General features: G+C 34.9%; 1 protein-coding gene and 1 long non-coding RNA gene across 4 annotated transcripts; one reads left to right on the top strand and one right to left on the bottom strand.

Moving 5' to 3' along the window:
• Positions 1,134-4,104, top strand: LOC107622192. 3 transcript variants are annotated; one of them, XR_002356398.1, is made up of 5 exons: positions 1,134-1,407; positions 2,159-2,347; positions 2,681-2,809; positions 3,160-3,245; positions 3,544-4,104. It is a non-coding gene; the product is annotated as an uncharacterized LOC107622192 (long non-coding RNA). The 3 variants fall into 3 exon arrangements; XR_002356399.1 differs by lacking the exon at positions 1,134-1,407 and adding an exon at positions 1,781-1,962 and having other exon boundaries at positions 2,688-2,809; XR_001616124.2 differs by lacking the exon at positions 1,134-1,407 and adding an exon at positions 1,786-1,962.
• LOC107620352 (SNF2 domain-containing protein CLASSY 1-like) lies at positions 8,049-13,668 on the bottom strand. Its single transcript, XM_021114517.1, has 5 exons — positions 13,413-13,668; positions 11,872-12,814; positions 10,571-11,049; positions 10,329-10,478; positions 8,049-10,040 (listed from the first exon to the last, which is right to left on the bottom strand). The coding sequence occupies exons 1-5, from the start codon at positions 13,608-13,610 to the stop codon at positions 8,106-8,108; spliced, it is 3,705 nt and encodes a 1,234-aa protein (XP_020970176.1). The 5' UTR covers positions 13,611-13,668; the 3' UTR covers positions 8,049-8,105.

Genomic DNA, 14,401 nt, shown 5'->3' with positions numbered 1-14,401 from the left:
TAAGATGAAAAATAACGACATAAAACTTTATCAGATGCACCATTTACTATCATTATGGAGGTGAACTTTTTGATGTATTTCTTCGGATCACCTAATCCATCATAGGGAGTTAGGGTGGTCGGCAGGGTGAACCTTCAGGGCAGCACGAAGTTCATCACCTCCGCCGTGAATGGTCCAGGGGAGCTTTCCTGATCGTCATTGTCGATATTTTTCTGAGCGTCCTCATTATGTTCGGGCTGCTCCCCTTCCTGTCGAGCAGTGTCTGAGACATGTGTTGGCCCTGACTGCTGCTCGGCTTCTTCTGTCCGTTCTTGTCGGTCATTGTTTTCGGTTCGAGTGTTATTCAAGTTGGCGATTTGATTTGCCATTCTTTGGTTCTCCTCAGCCATGACTTGCCGCAACTCGGTCACCATCCGGAGCAATTCGGATGGCGAAGGTGGAGGTTGTTCAGTCATGACTTCAAAATGGGAACCTCGAGGCCGATAATATAGAGAAAGAGAGGTTTATATTTTCGGCCCCACGGTGGGCGCCAATTGTTCTTGTATGGATACCTGGGGGGAGAGCTCAGTCTCTGGGAGTCGACGCCGAGCTATCACTTTCGGTGCCGACCTTCAGGCCTTATGGTAATCCGAGCTCCACTCCAAGAGGATGTCCAATCGCATAGAGCTTTGAGCAAGAAACAGGGGGGAGTGTACCTGCAAAGGCACTCCGAAGCTTAAGTTAGTATTGAGAATTCAATGTCCCCTTAAAATAGAAGATCATACCTTTTTATAGGTGATAGTGTATAAATCGGTTATGTTCCTGTTTTATTGTCTGTATTAAAGAGCAATAATAGGAGAAATGTCAGGTTGGACGTTTCACATTTGTGAAGCAGTCTGTTGAGGTGATCTGTAACGTCACTTTTCAATAAATGATATTGATTGTCGATTAGTGGCTGCAATGCCAACTTAATGACTGTAATGCCAAACTGTAACGCTGATTTTCTGAAGAATGATGTGAATAATGCCGAGTTATGAATAGTAAAGTCGATTTATGATATTGGATTTATTATGGCCGGACCAAAAACAGATTTCTAATTTAAAATCTAAATCAGCTTCCAAAACTCGTTTCGAACTAAAAAAAGAAAGGAAAATAAAAGGAGCAAAAAGCCAAGCAGTTTTGGTTTAAATAAATTCTCTTTTCTCTGCTTGCTGGTTGCATTGCTCTACTAGAAGAAGGAATCTACAGTTACTTCTGAGCTAATTCACTAGAACACTATATTTTAGCGTGGATCATTTGTTGGATATTGAATATCTCTCTCTACAGAAGCAAAAAATTAAGTTTGAGTAAAGCATCTTCTCTTTTTTTCTAATTCATCTGATTCTCTTCTCGTTACAACTAAGTCTCACTTTCTGCGAATAAAATCAGGTTTGTTACATCTAATTCATCTGATTCTCCAGTTTGAACTATCATAGCAAAGACCTCTTCGGCTGATGCAAACTAAACAAATAAAAAGTAAACTTCAACTCATTTGTTTATTTATTTATCTTTCACGTTTTATTTTTGGCGGAATCGTATCGAGTAGAATAACTGTGATTCCGTAATCTGCATGATGGTTTTGGTGTCGGTTGCAACTTTCAACAAATAAAATGCTTGACGTTCGGTGTTCCTTTGTTGAATTTTCACCAAGTTGGTTAAAAGAGCAAAAGGACAGAGTTAAGACGCGTGAGCCTTTTTTATTTTTTCTGTCCAGTTTCATGGTTAGGAGGTGGTTCGATTCAGTAAAGGAACTTTCTTCTTTCTCTTTTTGGTCTTTAGCTTAAGACATGAAGCAATGCACGAATCCTCGTTGCTGAAAAAGATAAAAGAAAAATTGTCTGTTGTGTTTATCAACTTCAATTAAATTGAACTATCTAAGCGCAAATACGAAGACTTGAGTGTCCGAAAGTCTTTTTCTTCCGCTAAGATATTTTCTTTTTCGAAGTATGCATCCATCCTCTCCTTATTAGAATTATTTAGAGTTGGACACTTTTAGACTTAAACGTTTAGTTTTTCATGAACTTATTTCTTTTTTAATTGATTTGAACAGTTGTTGTACTTTTTGGCCTAAAAGGTTGATGGTAGGAAATATTGATTTCAATTATTGATACATATTATCTTGTGTGATGAAATTACTCAGGTGTAAAACATTGATGGCTTACAAGAATAACATTGGAGGAATGAAGGATTTTGCCATTCCGGATTACATACTCGTCCTCGGAGCAAAGATTCGCAATGCCCTTTGATAGTTTTCATAAACTCCAAAAGTGGTGGTCAGCTTGGTGGCGAGCTTCTTACTACCTATAATTCCCTCCTCAACAAAAATCAGGTACATTTTTTTTGTGGTTGCAATGTATTTGAAATTGTTGACTTAAATTTGACATGCTGTTTGAGCTACAACTTTTCACATTATCTTTGATTATATTGATATTGATTTAGGAGATTTTGTACTTTTCAAGGTTTTTGATTTGGTACTGCATCGGATTTATTCCAAGTTAGAAAAGTTAAAGCACAATGGAGATACTTTTGCTGCTGAAATTGAAAAAAGATTGAGAATAATTATACGTTGATAATTGTACTTTCTATTTTTAGCATGCCTAATAATCTTTGTGTCTAATAACATTCAATTGCTCCTTATCTCTAACGTATACATAGCAATTAGGTTGCAGGTGGAGATGGTACGGCGAGCTGGATTATCGGAGTTGTCGCCGATCTTAAGTTGCATCGGCCACCACCAGTTGCAACAGTGCCATTGGGAACCGGAAACAATATCCCCTTTTCATTTGGATGGGTAATTTCCTATTTTCTCAATCTGCTAAAATCTACTAATTTGGTGATAACTCGATGGATTTTTCTGATGGCCTTTGTTTTTAATTTTTCCTCATCTGGATATGAAATCATAGAGCATTTTGTTATCTTATTATCAAGCTTGGATCAATTTTCATTTTGTAAAAAGTTTTATGGTTGTCCAAGTTTTTTTTCTTGGACACCAGATTCTTCATGGTTGCGATCATATATATTATGCCTGACTTACAAGATTGATATATTAATCAACTCATATCTAAGAGTAATTTTCCACTTTTGACTTTACTCTGTGATGGAATTGGGACATAAGTTTCGTGTGATTTATTGTACGTTTAGGGAAGGAAAAATCCTGCTACTGACAAAGAAGCTGTTATGTCATTCCTGAATCAAGTAAAAGATGCAAAGGAACTGAAAATAGACAGGTATTTCCCCCACTTGTTTGAGTTTCCAATTGTAGTGACACCTTCACAATTATTTGAGTTCATTGTTAACTACTGTTGAACTTTACTTCAAGAGTCCAAAAAATGATATGGTTATCAAAGTCGCAATTTTCAGTAGTAAGAAATAAAAAAAATAATGGGATTCTGATCCGCCTGTACAATGACGAATTTAATATAACTGGAATCTTGTGTTAATTATTTTCCTATTGATATTTTTCTCCTTTTGTGTTGTTCTTTTTTTTTTCTGAGTTTATTTCTAAGTGGTCAAAATGATTTTCAGCTGGCATGTTATAATGAAGACTCCAAAAGAATGTTCTTGCGAGCATATTGCCCCTGTTGAATCTGACATGGTAGAACCACTTCTCGATCGGCGCCAGCAAACTAGGCAAAAGTAACCATTTTGTGACTGGTACCCACGAAATAGGTACATCAAGTGAGACAAACACGAAATAGTAACCAACTCATTAGTTGCACTTAGCTGTTGCTACAGCCTGGTTGCACTTATCTGAATTAATAATTTTTAAATTGAAAGACTCATATGTGAAGTACCAAAAAAAGAAGATACAATGGAAAACAAGCGTAATAAACAGAGTTGTGAAGGAGAAGTTTATACAATTATACCTAGAATGATTTAGAGTGTGTTTAACAAACGCGTTGGAAAAGAGAGAAGCGCGTTTGAGTCTCTTGAACCATATTTTTTATTTTTTATTTTATAAAAGAATACTAGTAACCATTACCTTCATGGTTTTACAGTAGTTCTTTCTAATTCTTCGTTTTATTTTTTTTGTCATCAAAATCTTTAAGATTTGGTTCAATCACTAACAAAGTGAATATTTTTATCTTTTTTATTATTTTTAGTATACTCTTTCATATTTTAATTTTTATGTTTTTTTGTTCATATGATATACATTGTTGATTTTATGGAATTTCTATTGTCTCTTATCTGTATGAGTTTTTTTTCTATTCTTTGATGTATTCTGTTTTTATTTTGTATAAAAAAATTTATTTTTTATTTGGCTTTATAAAATTTATAATTGTAATTATTATATATTGATTTCGCGCCCAAACCCTTTGGAAACCCCGTCGTTTCAGTTTTTTGTGGGTTTAAACTCTCTTTCTTTTCATTACGACTATCATAAGTTGCAAAACATCAAGGAAACTCTTACACTACGTGGTTTTCAAAGGGTTTGGGCGCAAAATCAATGTACCATCGTTTAAGTAGTGTCCATCATATCATGCAATTGCGCCAGATCAGCATTCCGGTGACGGAGATGATTGCAGGGACAAGTCACGATTGCAAATTTGAGGGTTTTAATTGGGGCCAACGAAATTGTGGGGATCATTCTGAATATCGGGCCAAATTTCAGGAGTCAATTTGAGATTTAACTCATTGATCTCTTTTATCCTTTCTAACATGGTATCAAAGCCATGGTATCATAGGTTGATTTTCTTCTAGTGAAATCACCGTACTTTTCATACTTTTTTTTACGTGCCATTTTTTTCCTTCTCTTTTGTTAATACTTTGATACTTTTCTTATTTCACCGATTAGCTCATTCACTACTTATTTATTTACATGGAGAAACTATATGTTTTTCGTCATCTTCCGATAGTTTGCCATCTTTTTACACTTTGTCACTTTTCAGCAGTTTTTCGGCAGTTTGCCATCTATTCAGAAGTTTTTTGGCAGTTGGACACTCTTGCGGCAGTTCCGTCTGTATTCCCTTCTAGCAGTTCTGTCTGCGTTTGCTTCTGGTAATTTCGTATGTGTTTCCTTGTGGTAGTTCCGTCTTCATTTCTTTGTGACAATTCCGTCTGCGTTTTCTTTCCGTCTGTGTTTCCTTATGGCAGTTTCGTCTACGTTTTTTTTCGGCAGTTCTATCTGCTTTTCCTTGAGGTAGTTCCGCTTGCACTTTTCTTGTGGCAGTTTCGTTTGTGTTTCCTTATAGCAGTTCCGTCTGCATTTTTTTGTGGCAATTCCGTCTGTGCTTCCTTCCGGTAGTTCTGTCTGCACTCATTCTATCAGTTTATGCATTTTTTTTATTTCGTTGTTTTAAATAAGTTTCAAACTCAAGTTGTCACTTGAATTTGAGGGGAGATGTTAGAGTATAATTAGAATCAATTAGATCAATTAGTATTATTTAATATATTTGAATATTTATTATAAGATATTACGTTTTTATTATTTCAATTCTGTTAGTACCTATAAATGTCTTTTTATATTATTGCATACAACTTGAATACACACAAACATTTTTTCTATTGGTCTTTCTTATCCTTTCTAACACGAGAAATGTAATGTGTGTTATATATGCTTGGACATAACCATCAACATTTATGAATCACAGTTCAAATAAATATATCTAACAGCAACGTTATATGATCAACAAATACTATTATTTTAAATTAGTATTTAATTAATAATAATTTATACTCACATTTAAAAATTTATATTTATAAAAAGAGAAACGACACTTGTAATTACAAAAGATGCCCTCTGTGTGACAAAAATACCCAAACCCTAAAAAACTATTCAAAATTTCAAATTACCCTTTTCTCCACCACTACTACCATCATCCCCAATTACTCATGGTGTGCTGCTACACCTCTCCTTCCCCACCGCTACTGCCACCGTCACCACCGAGCGCTACTTCTCTATTCACAACTCTCACAGTTCTCAATTTTGCATCAACACCAGCTGCCATTTCCTCCAAACACCAATGGAGGTGGGGTACTCCTTTGAAAAGACAACAATAGAAACCTTAAATCCCTAACAGAAGTAGAAGAGTGCGGTGCAGCAAAAGAAGGAGAAGAAGAAGATGATGAAGAACAAGAGGGACAAAACAACAATAGCAATGGTAGGCAGCAACAAGCACTTTTTTAACAACCCAATCCAAGTTAATATGTTTTCTCTGTTTCTATACAATTTGGCCAGAACCAATATGAACAATCCAGAGCATGATCCCATCATGGCCGTTCAAATCAAATGCTTCCATTACGAAGGAATTGCAATCACACTCTGCGCCTCTCACAAGTTCAGCGACATTTCCACTCTCATCAACTTCGTCAATAACTGGGCCACCATCACCAACCACCACCAAGATCAGAACCACCCACTACCCTCGCCGCCCTTATTGGACTCCAGAATGTCTGTTTTTTCTCAAGGAAACATGTTGGTTTACCAAGAAGAATCCTACTTTAGTCTTCTGAAATCGGTCTACAAGAGGTTTGTATTTGAAGCTTCTAAAATCGAAGCCCTCAAAGCCACGGTTGCACCAATTCATCCGATAAGATTTGAAGTGGTGGCAACACTAATTTACAAGTGTGCGGTTTCTGCACTAGGATTAAGTCCTAACTTCTCGTTGTTAAGCACTGTTGCGGTGAATCTCCGCAAAAGGATAAATCCTCCTGTTCTAAGCAAGACCCTAGGGAACATGATAACTTTCTTCATATTTGGCGGTGGGGGAGGGTGAGGTGCAGCGGCACGTCATGAATAATTTGGGGATGATGGTACCAATGGTAGAGAGAAGGATAATTTGAAATTTTTGAATAATTTTTTAGAGTTTGAATGCTTCTGTCACACGGAAGTCATCTTCCGTGATTGCAAATATCATTTTTTTTACATGAATACATTTGTCAGCGTCTATATTTTTTATGAATATATATGGTAATTTATTCTAAGTAAAATGACTAAAAACTGTCGGTCTCTAAGATTCTGTATACTTAACTATCAAACATATATTTACCTTTTACTACATCATCAGTTAGCACTTAGTAATGCATCTATTATCTATTATATCTTACTAATTCTAAGGCCAAAATGTGCCACATGTCACTCTCTCATTGTAATTGAAATCAAATTTTTTCTTTCAAAATTAAAAAACTCTCCTCTCTTCTCTCTTCCTTTCTCTATCTCTCATTCTTTTCCACAATCTATCTCTCTTGTATATCATTATCAATCTATTATTCTATTATATATTACTAATTTTAAAGCCAAAATATGCCACATGTCACTCTTTCATTGCAATTGAAATCAAATCTTTCTCTCCAAAATTAAAGAACTCTCCCTCTTCTCTCTTCCTTTCTCTATCTCTCTAATTCCTTCACTCATTCTATCTCTCTTATATATCATTATCAATGACTAATTACAAATTTAACAATCAAAATATACAACATAACATTCTCTAATTGTATTTAAATTATATTAAAATTAAAATTAAAATAGTAAAATTAAAATATAGCTATATTATATATCATATTTATATATTACTAACTAATTTAATAACTAAAATGTATCACATAACACTCTCTCATTAAAATTTAGAAAAAATATTTTCCTTTAAAATTAGTAAACATTCTTCTTATATTTTCTTATCTACCTCTCTCTTTTTTCTATTTCTCTCTATTATTTTCACTCTATATATAATTTATAATTCATATTTTATATTAATAATTTGACAAATCAAAATGTGTCACCAGATATATATTACTAATTAAAAAAGACTGACGTAATTTTAAAAGATTTATATCCCTGTAATAGCATTACGGGTAAAAATACTAGTTTAACACTAATGTAACATGCATCTAATTAAACAATAATCCAAACTAAATAACTCGTGAAAAAAAAGCATCTAACACATAAGTTTTTATAAATAAAAATTAAATAAATTAGACACGAATCATTTAACTAGGGTCAAAGTATAAATGTCTTTATTAAAAACTACACACAACTATTCTGTTTTGTCGAGCCTATATTTTATATCTTAAAATAAAAAAAAAAAACAATTTTATAAAAATACCGAATTACGACCTACCAAAGTAGGAATACATTGTCAACATTGTTATTAACCATCAATTGTTGCTGAATACTTGTCATTCTTTATGATCATATGGAATGATTTAGACTTGTCCTCCTCAACCATATCTCTAAGCACATCATCCTCAATATTCTCGGCTAGCCACTGCGAAGGAGCCTCCGCAGATTCCTCGTGGAATATCATGCAAGAAACCCGCTCTTTCCATTTGTTTCTCCTATGCTTATCTACCTCCAATGAATCTGAAGTTAGTAACTGATACACATAAACCGTTTTCTGCTGCCCTGGTCTGAAAGCCCTCGCAATCGCTTGCTTCGTCTTGGAAGGATTCCATTCCGAATCCAACATGATCACTCTAGAAGCCGCAGTTAGACTAATCCCTTCTCCGCAGGCCGTGATTGAGGCAAGAAGCACCCTCGAAACACCATGAGGATCCTCGAACTTATCGATGACTTTCCCGCGTTCGAACAGTTCAAGTTCCCCGTTGAGTACCAAGATCTCTCTGTCTTTTCTCCAATTAAAAACTCTCTCAAACAATTCCACAAGCAGCTTCACTGGTGCAATGTTGTGGCAGAAGATCAAGATCTTCTCCTTCGCGAAAACGCGGCTTATGAGGCTAAGAACAAATCTCACCTTAGAGCCTTTCTTTAAATCATTCCTGACTTCATCTAACTCCCTCAATCGCTCCACACTCAAGAACTTAGCTACGCACGCCACCGTTTTCACCAGCCATGGATGGATTGATCCAAGTGTTATAAGAAGCTCTAACTCCAGAGGGTAACCATGGCACTCACCCATTTTCTGGTGCAGTTCAAACAGAATCTTGAACTGTATATCAGTTGTGTTCATCACCAATGTATAGATCTGTAAACCAGGCATAGTAATATTAGAGTTGCCAACATCATACACATCAATGAATTCATTTGTTAGTTTCTTCAACAAATTCAGACCCTGTTCCGTGTCTTCGTCATCGCTCGAGTTTATTCTCTTGGCAATCTGGTCCAGGAAGAATTTCCTCGCCCGTGCCTCGAGCAAATGTCTTGCTTTCTCAGCAATCTTTTGATTCGTCCGGTATTTACCATCTAACTCTGATAAAGCTTCGTGAACAAACTTGGGCCTGGCCAAGCACAACGTGTTGAAAAACTCGCAGAAATTGTTCTGAAACAAGGTTCCAGAGAGCAAAACTCTGAGCTCTGTATTTACCTTCATCAAAACTTTCCTCAACCTCGATTTCGTGCTTCGAGGATTGTGCCCTTCGTCGAGAACCAAGATCCCAGGTCTTTCTCTCAAGACTTTTGCCATATACTTTCCGTGAGAGAATCTGGAATCTTCGCGCATATGCGAAAGAAACGAAGTATAGCCCATGATTAGGACACTGGGATGCTCATGCCATTTGTGAATCTTTGTTAGACAGTCAAGAACATGCTTTACATCATTCGTTGGCTTTGGAATGCCAGGAATGGACACGGTATTCTCCTTGAACTTCTTCTGCGACGAGCGGCCATGGATAATATAAATCGGTAAAGGAATCTCCCATTTGATGAACTCCTTGTACCATGTGTAGAGTGTAGTTTTTGGAGCAAGAATCAGTGGCCTTTTCCCTGGGAAAAGCTTCAGATAACTGACAAGAAACGCGATTATGAGGAAGGTTTTTCCAGCTCCCGGAGAATGAGATATCACACAACCACCAATGCTTTTGGATTGTGACTCCATTTGTAATGGTTCCATTGACCCTGCAATGTTTCGCCAAAGAAACTCAAATGCTTTTCTTTGGTGGACATGCATTTTTACTTTCAAATCTGGAACTAGTTCCCAAACATTGCCATTTTCTTCATTCATAGGTTCATCTCTAGAAGCATCAACGGTTGAGAAAAACTTGGTGTCCCCGGCGTCTTCCTCAGCCTCCAGCTTCTCTGAATCACTCCGTTGATTCTCCTCTTGCCTGTGCCTTGTTTTCTGTGGCAACTGTCAACATAAACAAGGTCATATTATAATTTAAAAGAAAAAAAGAAACATAAAAATTGGGTAGAAAAAGTGGAAACTGATTTTTTTTAAGAAGCTACTTTATACAATTAAGACAAGGTGAAACTCATATACAATCAAGAATCATTAGATGATAATTTAATCAAACCTGTCAAATTATCTAACAATTCTCAGTCAACTTTACAGGAAGACAATTGCACGTGAATTTTCACCTTAACATAATTCCTTGAAAAAACATGTTCAATTACACAATTAAGAAAAACAACTCACAAATTCTGTTGCGACGTCTTTGATGTCGACCCTAACAACACCGCATCTAATGCAGTAAATTCCAATTTCATCATCCGATCTATAATCATGTTGGCAAACTTTGTTGCAGTTTCCTATAGTTTCAGCAAGAACTGCATCTGAACTTGAATCCTGATTCAACAATTGAACTGAATACATAAGCATTAAGGAAAAGAAGTTTATACATAATAGAACACATGAAGCAAAGAGTGTTGGTTTTTCACCTTTGTTTCTTCAACAAGATGACTTGATGCCATTGACATTTCCATTTCTCTCCACAACATAGCCGTTTCAGAAATTTCTTCTTCCTCCACTTGAGATTTTCCCATCTCATTCTTTTGTTCACATTCTCTTGTTGTAGCCATCCACTGCTCCCTTATACTTGGTTGCTCTTTTTCAACATTAGAAACCTCTTCAATTTGCCTCAGATATGAATCTATGACTTCCTTGTATGAAACTGCGTTTAAGGTTCTGTCTTTGTAAGGTCTCTCTTCATCATCAAGATTCCTACTACTTTTTGTATATGTTGTTGAACTTGAATGGTGGTTTCTTTTCTCTTGAACTCTTCTTTTCGAACTTAAACCTTCCCACCCAAGTTCCTTGTCTATATCTTCTAGATCAACCGATTTCTTCTTGTGTAACTTTGCGGCGCCATAACCACTATAGATTCTTGAAGAAAGTTCTTCCCCGTTTTCTTCGTTCCCTGAAATTGAAGACATTGTATGGATCAAAATTTAACTCATCAAAGTTTTTCCTATTTAACATAGAAAAATTACTCAAGATACAAAATCTTGTTTTTAAATTTTCATTTGCTGTTTGTACTATTTTTTCTGCAAAATTCTCAAAACAAGATCTACAAGACTCTTTTCAAGATAATGGGATACATAAATTTGTTTAGAAAATGAGACAGATAGAAAGAAAGATGAAATTTTGCAATGTTATGTGCTAAAATTTGTTTAAACACTGGAAATATTTGTTATAGAGATACATCATTTCAGTCTCATGTCTTTCTCTATTATCTCAATGTTTTTTGTATTATCTCAATGTCTTTCTCTATTATCTCGACATAAAAGATAGTTATTTTTTGAGTCCTGTTAGGGAGCAAATGGACTATTTGTACAATGTGTACAATGGGTTATTAAGTTACAAAATGAACATCACCTATACTATCTAGAATAACCATCCGAGTACTAGGGATAATAAACATCTTCCCAAAAACTTAAACTGATTTTGGGGTTCACCTAGGATTGAATTCTTGACCTTTCGGATCTAAAGTTCTAATACCATGTCATGATACCACTCATCCCAAAAACTTTAGCTGATGAGAAAAGGTAACACTAATGGTTATATCTCTAATACTCCATAAACTTTCATTGTACACATTGTACAAATATTTCATTGGCTCCTCATACTTTTTCTTATTTTTTTTATGAGGTGGGTTACTAATGCACAAGTAAAATTACACTAATAGTGTATCAAAATTAAAATCTTACTAAATATAGTAAATATTTTAGAGAAAACTCACCGGTTTTTTGCGTGTTTTGCCTGTCTCTGAGATTATAACGGTTCTGGGGAAGTGGAATTGGTTCATCTTTCTTGGGAGGAGGAAGAACAAAAATTGGAGGTTGAATTCCATCTTGATCTGCATCACCTAACTTCCCTTCCATTCTTTTCTTCCTTCTTTGGTACGTTACAATTTTCTTGCCACTGTTAACATCTTGTTTATTACACTTTTCTTGGAAGCAAGGCTCCCATGCTAATGGAACAGGCTCTTCTTCTTTGTCTTCGTCTTTGCCTTCATCTTTCGATACACTCATCTTGGGAGGCCAGGTTCTAAGAGTACTAACATCCATCACAGGAACCTCACAACCAAGGTACCGGTCCGGTTGTACATGCCTTCGCTTCGAACGCCTTAATCCCTCAACATTACAGGATGGATCTGCTTTCTCATCTTCAGGGTAATAATCATAACATCTTTTATGACCAATTCTTTTAATAGCATCATGTGTATCAATTTGAGAGACCATGGATTGCACAATGCCATCATCATCTACTTTGAAATTCACAACATCTATGTAAGAATCATTAGCATTACTACCTCCCAAAACTTGATACACAATCTTGTTATCCACAGATCTTACATCAAATTTAGCCTTCTTTAAAAAAGATGCAATAACCAGCCATGAAATATCCGATAAGAATTTCCCCAAGAGTAATTTACTTTGGGGTACTGAGGAGCAGTCCATTGATGAATCCCACCTAGAAGAGTTATCTTTAGAGAAACTATTATGGTCAATCTTCTGGAGGATTGAAATTTGATTCAATGCAATTACTTCAACTTCCTTGTTAAGTGTTCTTTGTGTACCAAATGAACCTTGGTTAAGATAGAAGTTGACATAATATTGACATGAACAATCAGAACCATGGGGGTTTCTCTTTATGGAATTTATTCTACCATCAATCCACACCTACGTTTTAACAAGAGAAAAAAAGGGTCAGATTTAATGCCTTGAAACAACAGCAGATTATTTACCTAAAGTTGGCCATATAGGGAGATTTTTTTTGTTGCCCATGGTATCTTTCAGTGTCGCAAACTAAGAACTAATCCATCACGGACCATAGTCCATAACTTTATTTAAAGGTTTGTTGTTGGCCAATAAATTACTGCATACACAAAACGAGATTCAAAATCTCCACATTTATTTAAGCAGATTAACTAATTAACTACTAGACCAACACATAGCCATATAGAGCTTTTAACTCAAGCTAAGTGATGTGATGTGAGCAAAAGTACATCAAGAGGATATTTATATTTGTTCTATTATATCTCCCATTCTCTAAAGCAATCTAAAATTCTAATATAGTATTTCACATGAATATCCGTATATTTCTACTGGGGATGAAATTGAGGATTAATTAACATGAATATCAAAATTAATTGAAAAATAAAATAAAAATTTGTACTAATCTATTGCATCATCAAAAGTCAATTAGTAAACTCCACTCAACTGTTCAAAGACTACTACTTTTGAAAAACTAGTTGAATGAAAAATTGTCTCAACTTACAGGATCATTATTATTATTAGCAGTGCATTGTGGAGTTGAAAGAACACATATATCAACACCAGACCGTAGAAAAGAAGAACAATCTGATGAAGTGGCTTTTCTTGACTTTATCCGAATGTCTAAAGTGGGGCCTCTCTTCAAAACCAAACGTTGGTTTTCCTTAAAATATATGATCATAGTTCCTGACTCTATTTTCATATGCTCCACTGGTTGCCATGATCCAAACAAAAATCCTTCAAAAGCTGTTGAAAAAGAAGATTTTGCTAAGGGATTTATGCTGTAAAAAAAACGATTTAATAATTCGATTATGTATTATTATATTATTAGTAAAATTATAAAAATGTTTACATACAATTAAAATGTAATTTAAAAAAAAAAAGATTTTAGTTGTTATAATAAAATATTCGTTTTTTTAATTTTAGACTTTATTTAAATGTCTATTTTAATTATAGTCATTATATTGTTGACTTTATTTCCTCTTCTCTTGATCCAAACTTAATTTGTTGGTGTAAATATTATTCATTGGTTTCTTTGACGTTTTGTTCCAATTATTTTTTCTTTCTTTTGTTTTATCATGTTTTGACGTTTTGTTTGATCACGAGAGAAATTTTTTGCATGGTTATGGATTAAAACAGAGAGAATAGGAAATGCTTACGATAATAAGCATCGATTGGATGCTTCCATTGATGTATAGGCTTTTTCCTTTGTGGCATTTCTTGGATTCGATTTTAACAGCTACAAGCTCAGTGATCTTTTGTAATGTGCATCTGCATTATGTAGCAAAATATGAAAAGAAGAAAAAGCCCTTGACATGAATTTTTATTCCTTCAATGAAAAGTTTTGCAAGACCAACATGAAAATTCTTTGCATGAATAGATATAAATTAATCATGGCATTTATATTTTATTTGTCTTTCGAAGTCATTGGCAAATGTGTCTCAGGTTCATTCATTAACATAGGAATAAATGACATAGAACATTTGAGGAGTG

Source organism: Arachis ipaensis, chromosome B10 (genome assembly GCF_000816755.2).
Source record: "Arachis ipaensis cultivar K30076 chromosome B10, Araip1.1, whole genome shotgun sequence".
In the NCBI taxonomy this organism is placed as follows: Eukaryota; Viridiplantae; Streptophyta; class Magnoliopsida; order Fabales; family Fabaceae; genus Arachis; species Arachis ipaensis.
This window is presented reverse-complemented; position numbering and strand designations above follow the sequence as displayed.

Coding starts and splice junctions, on each gene's coding strand:
- LOC107620352 (XM_021114517.1), bottom strand. CDS start 13,610: ATGAAAATAGAGTCAGGAACTATGATCATATATTTTAAGGAAAACCAA. Junction 11,050..11,871: donor GCAAAACACGCAAAAAACCG/GTGAGTTTTCTC, acceptor CTTCAATTTCAG/GGAACGAAGAAAACGGGGAA. Junction 10,479..10,570: donor ATCTTGTTGAAGAAACAAAG/GTGAAAAACCAA, acceptor TTGTTGAATCAG/GATTCAAGTTCAGATGCAGT.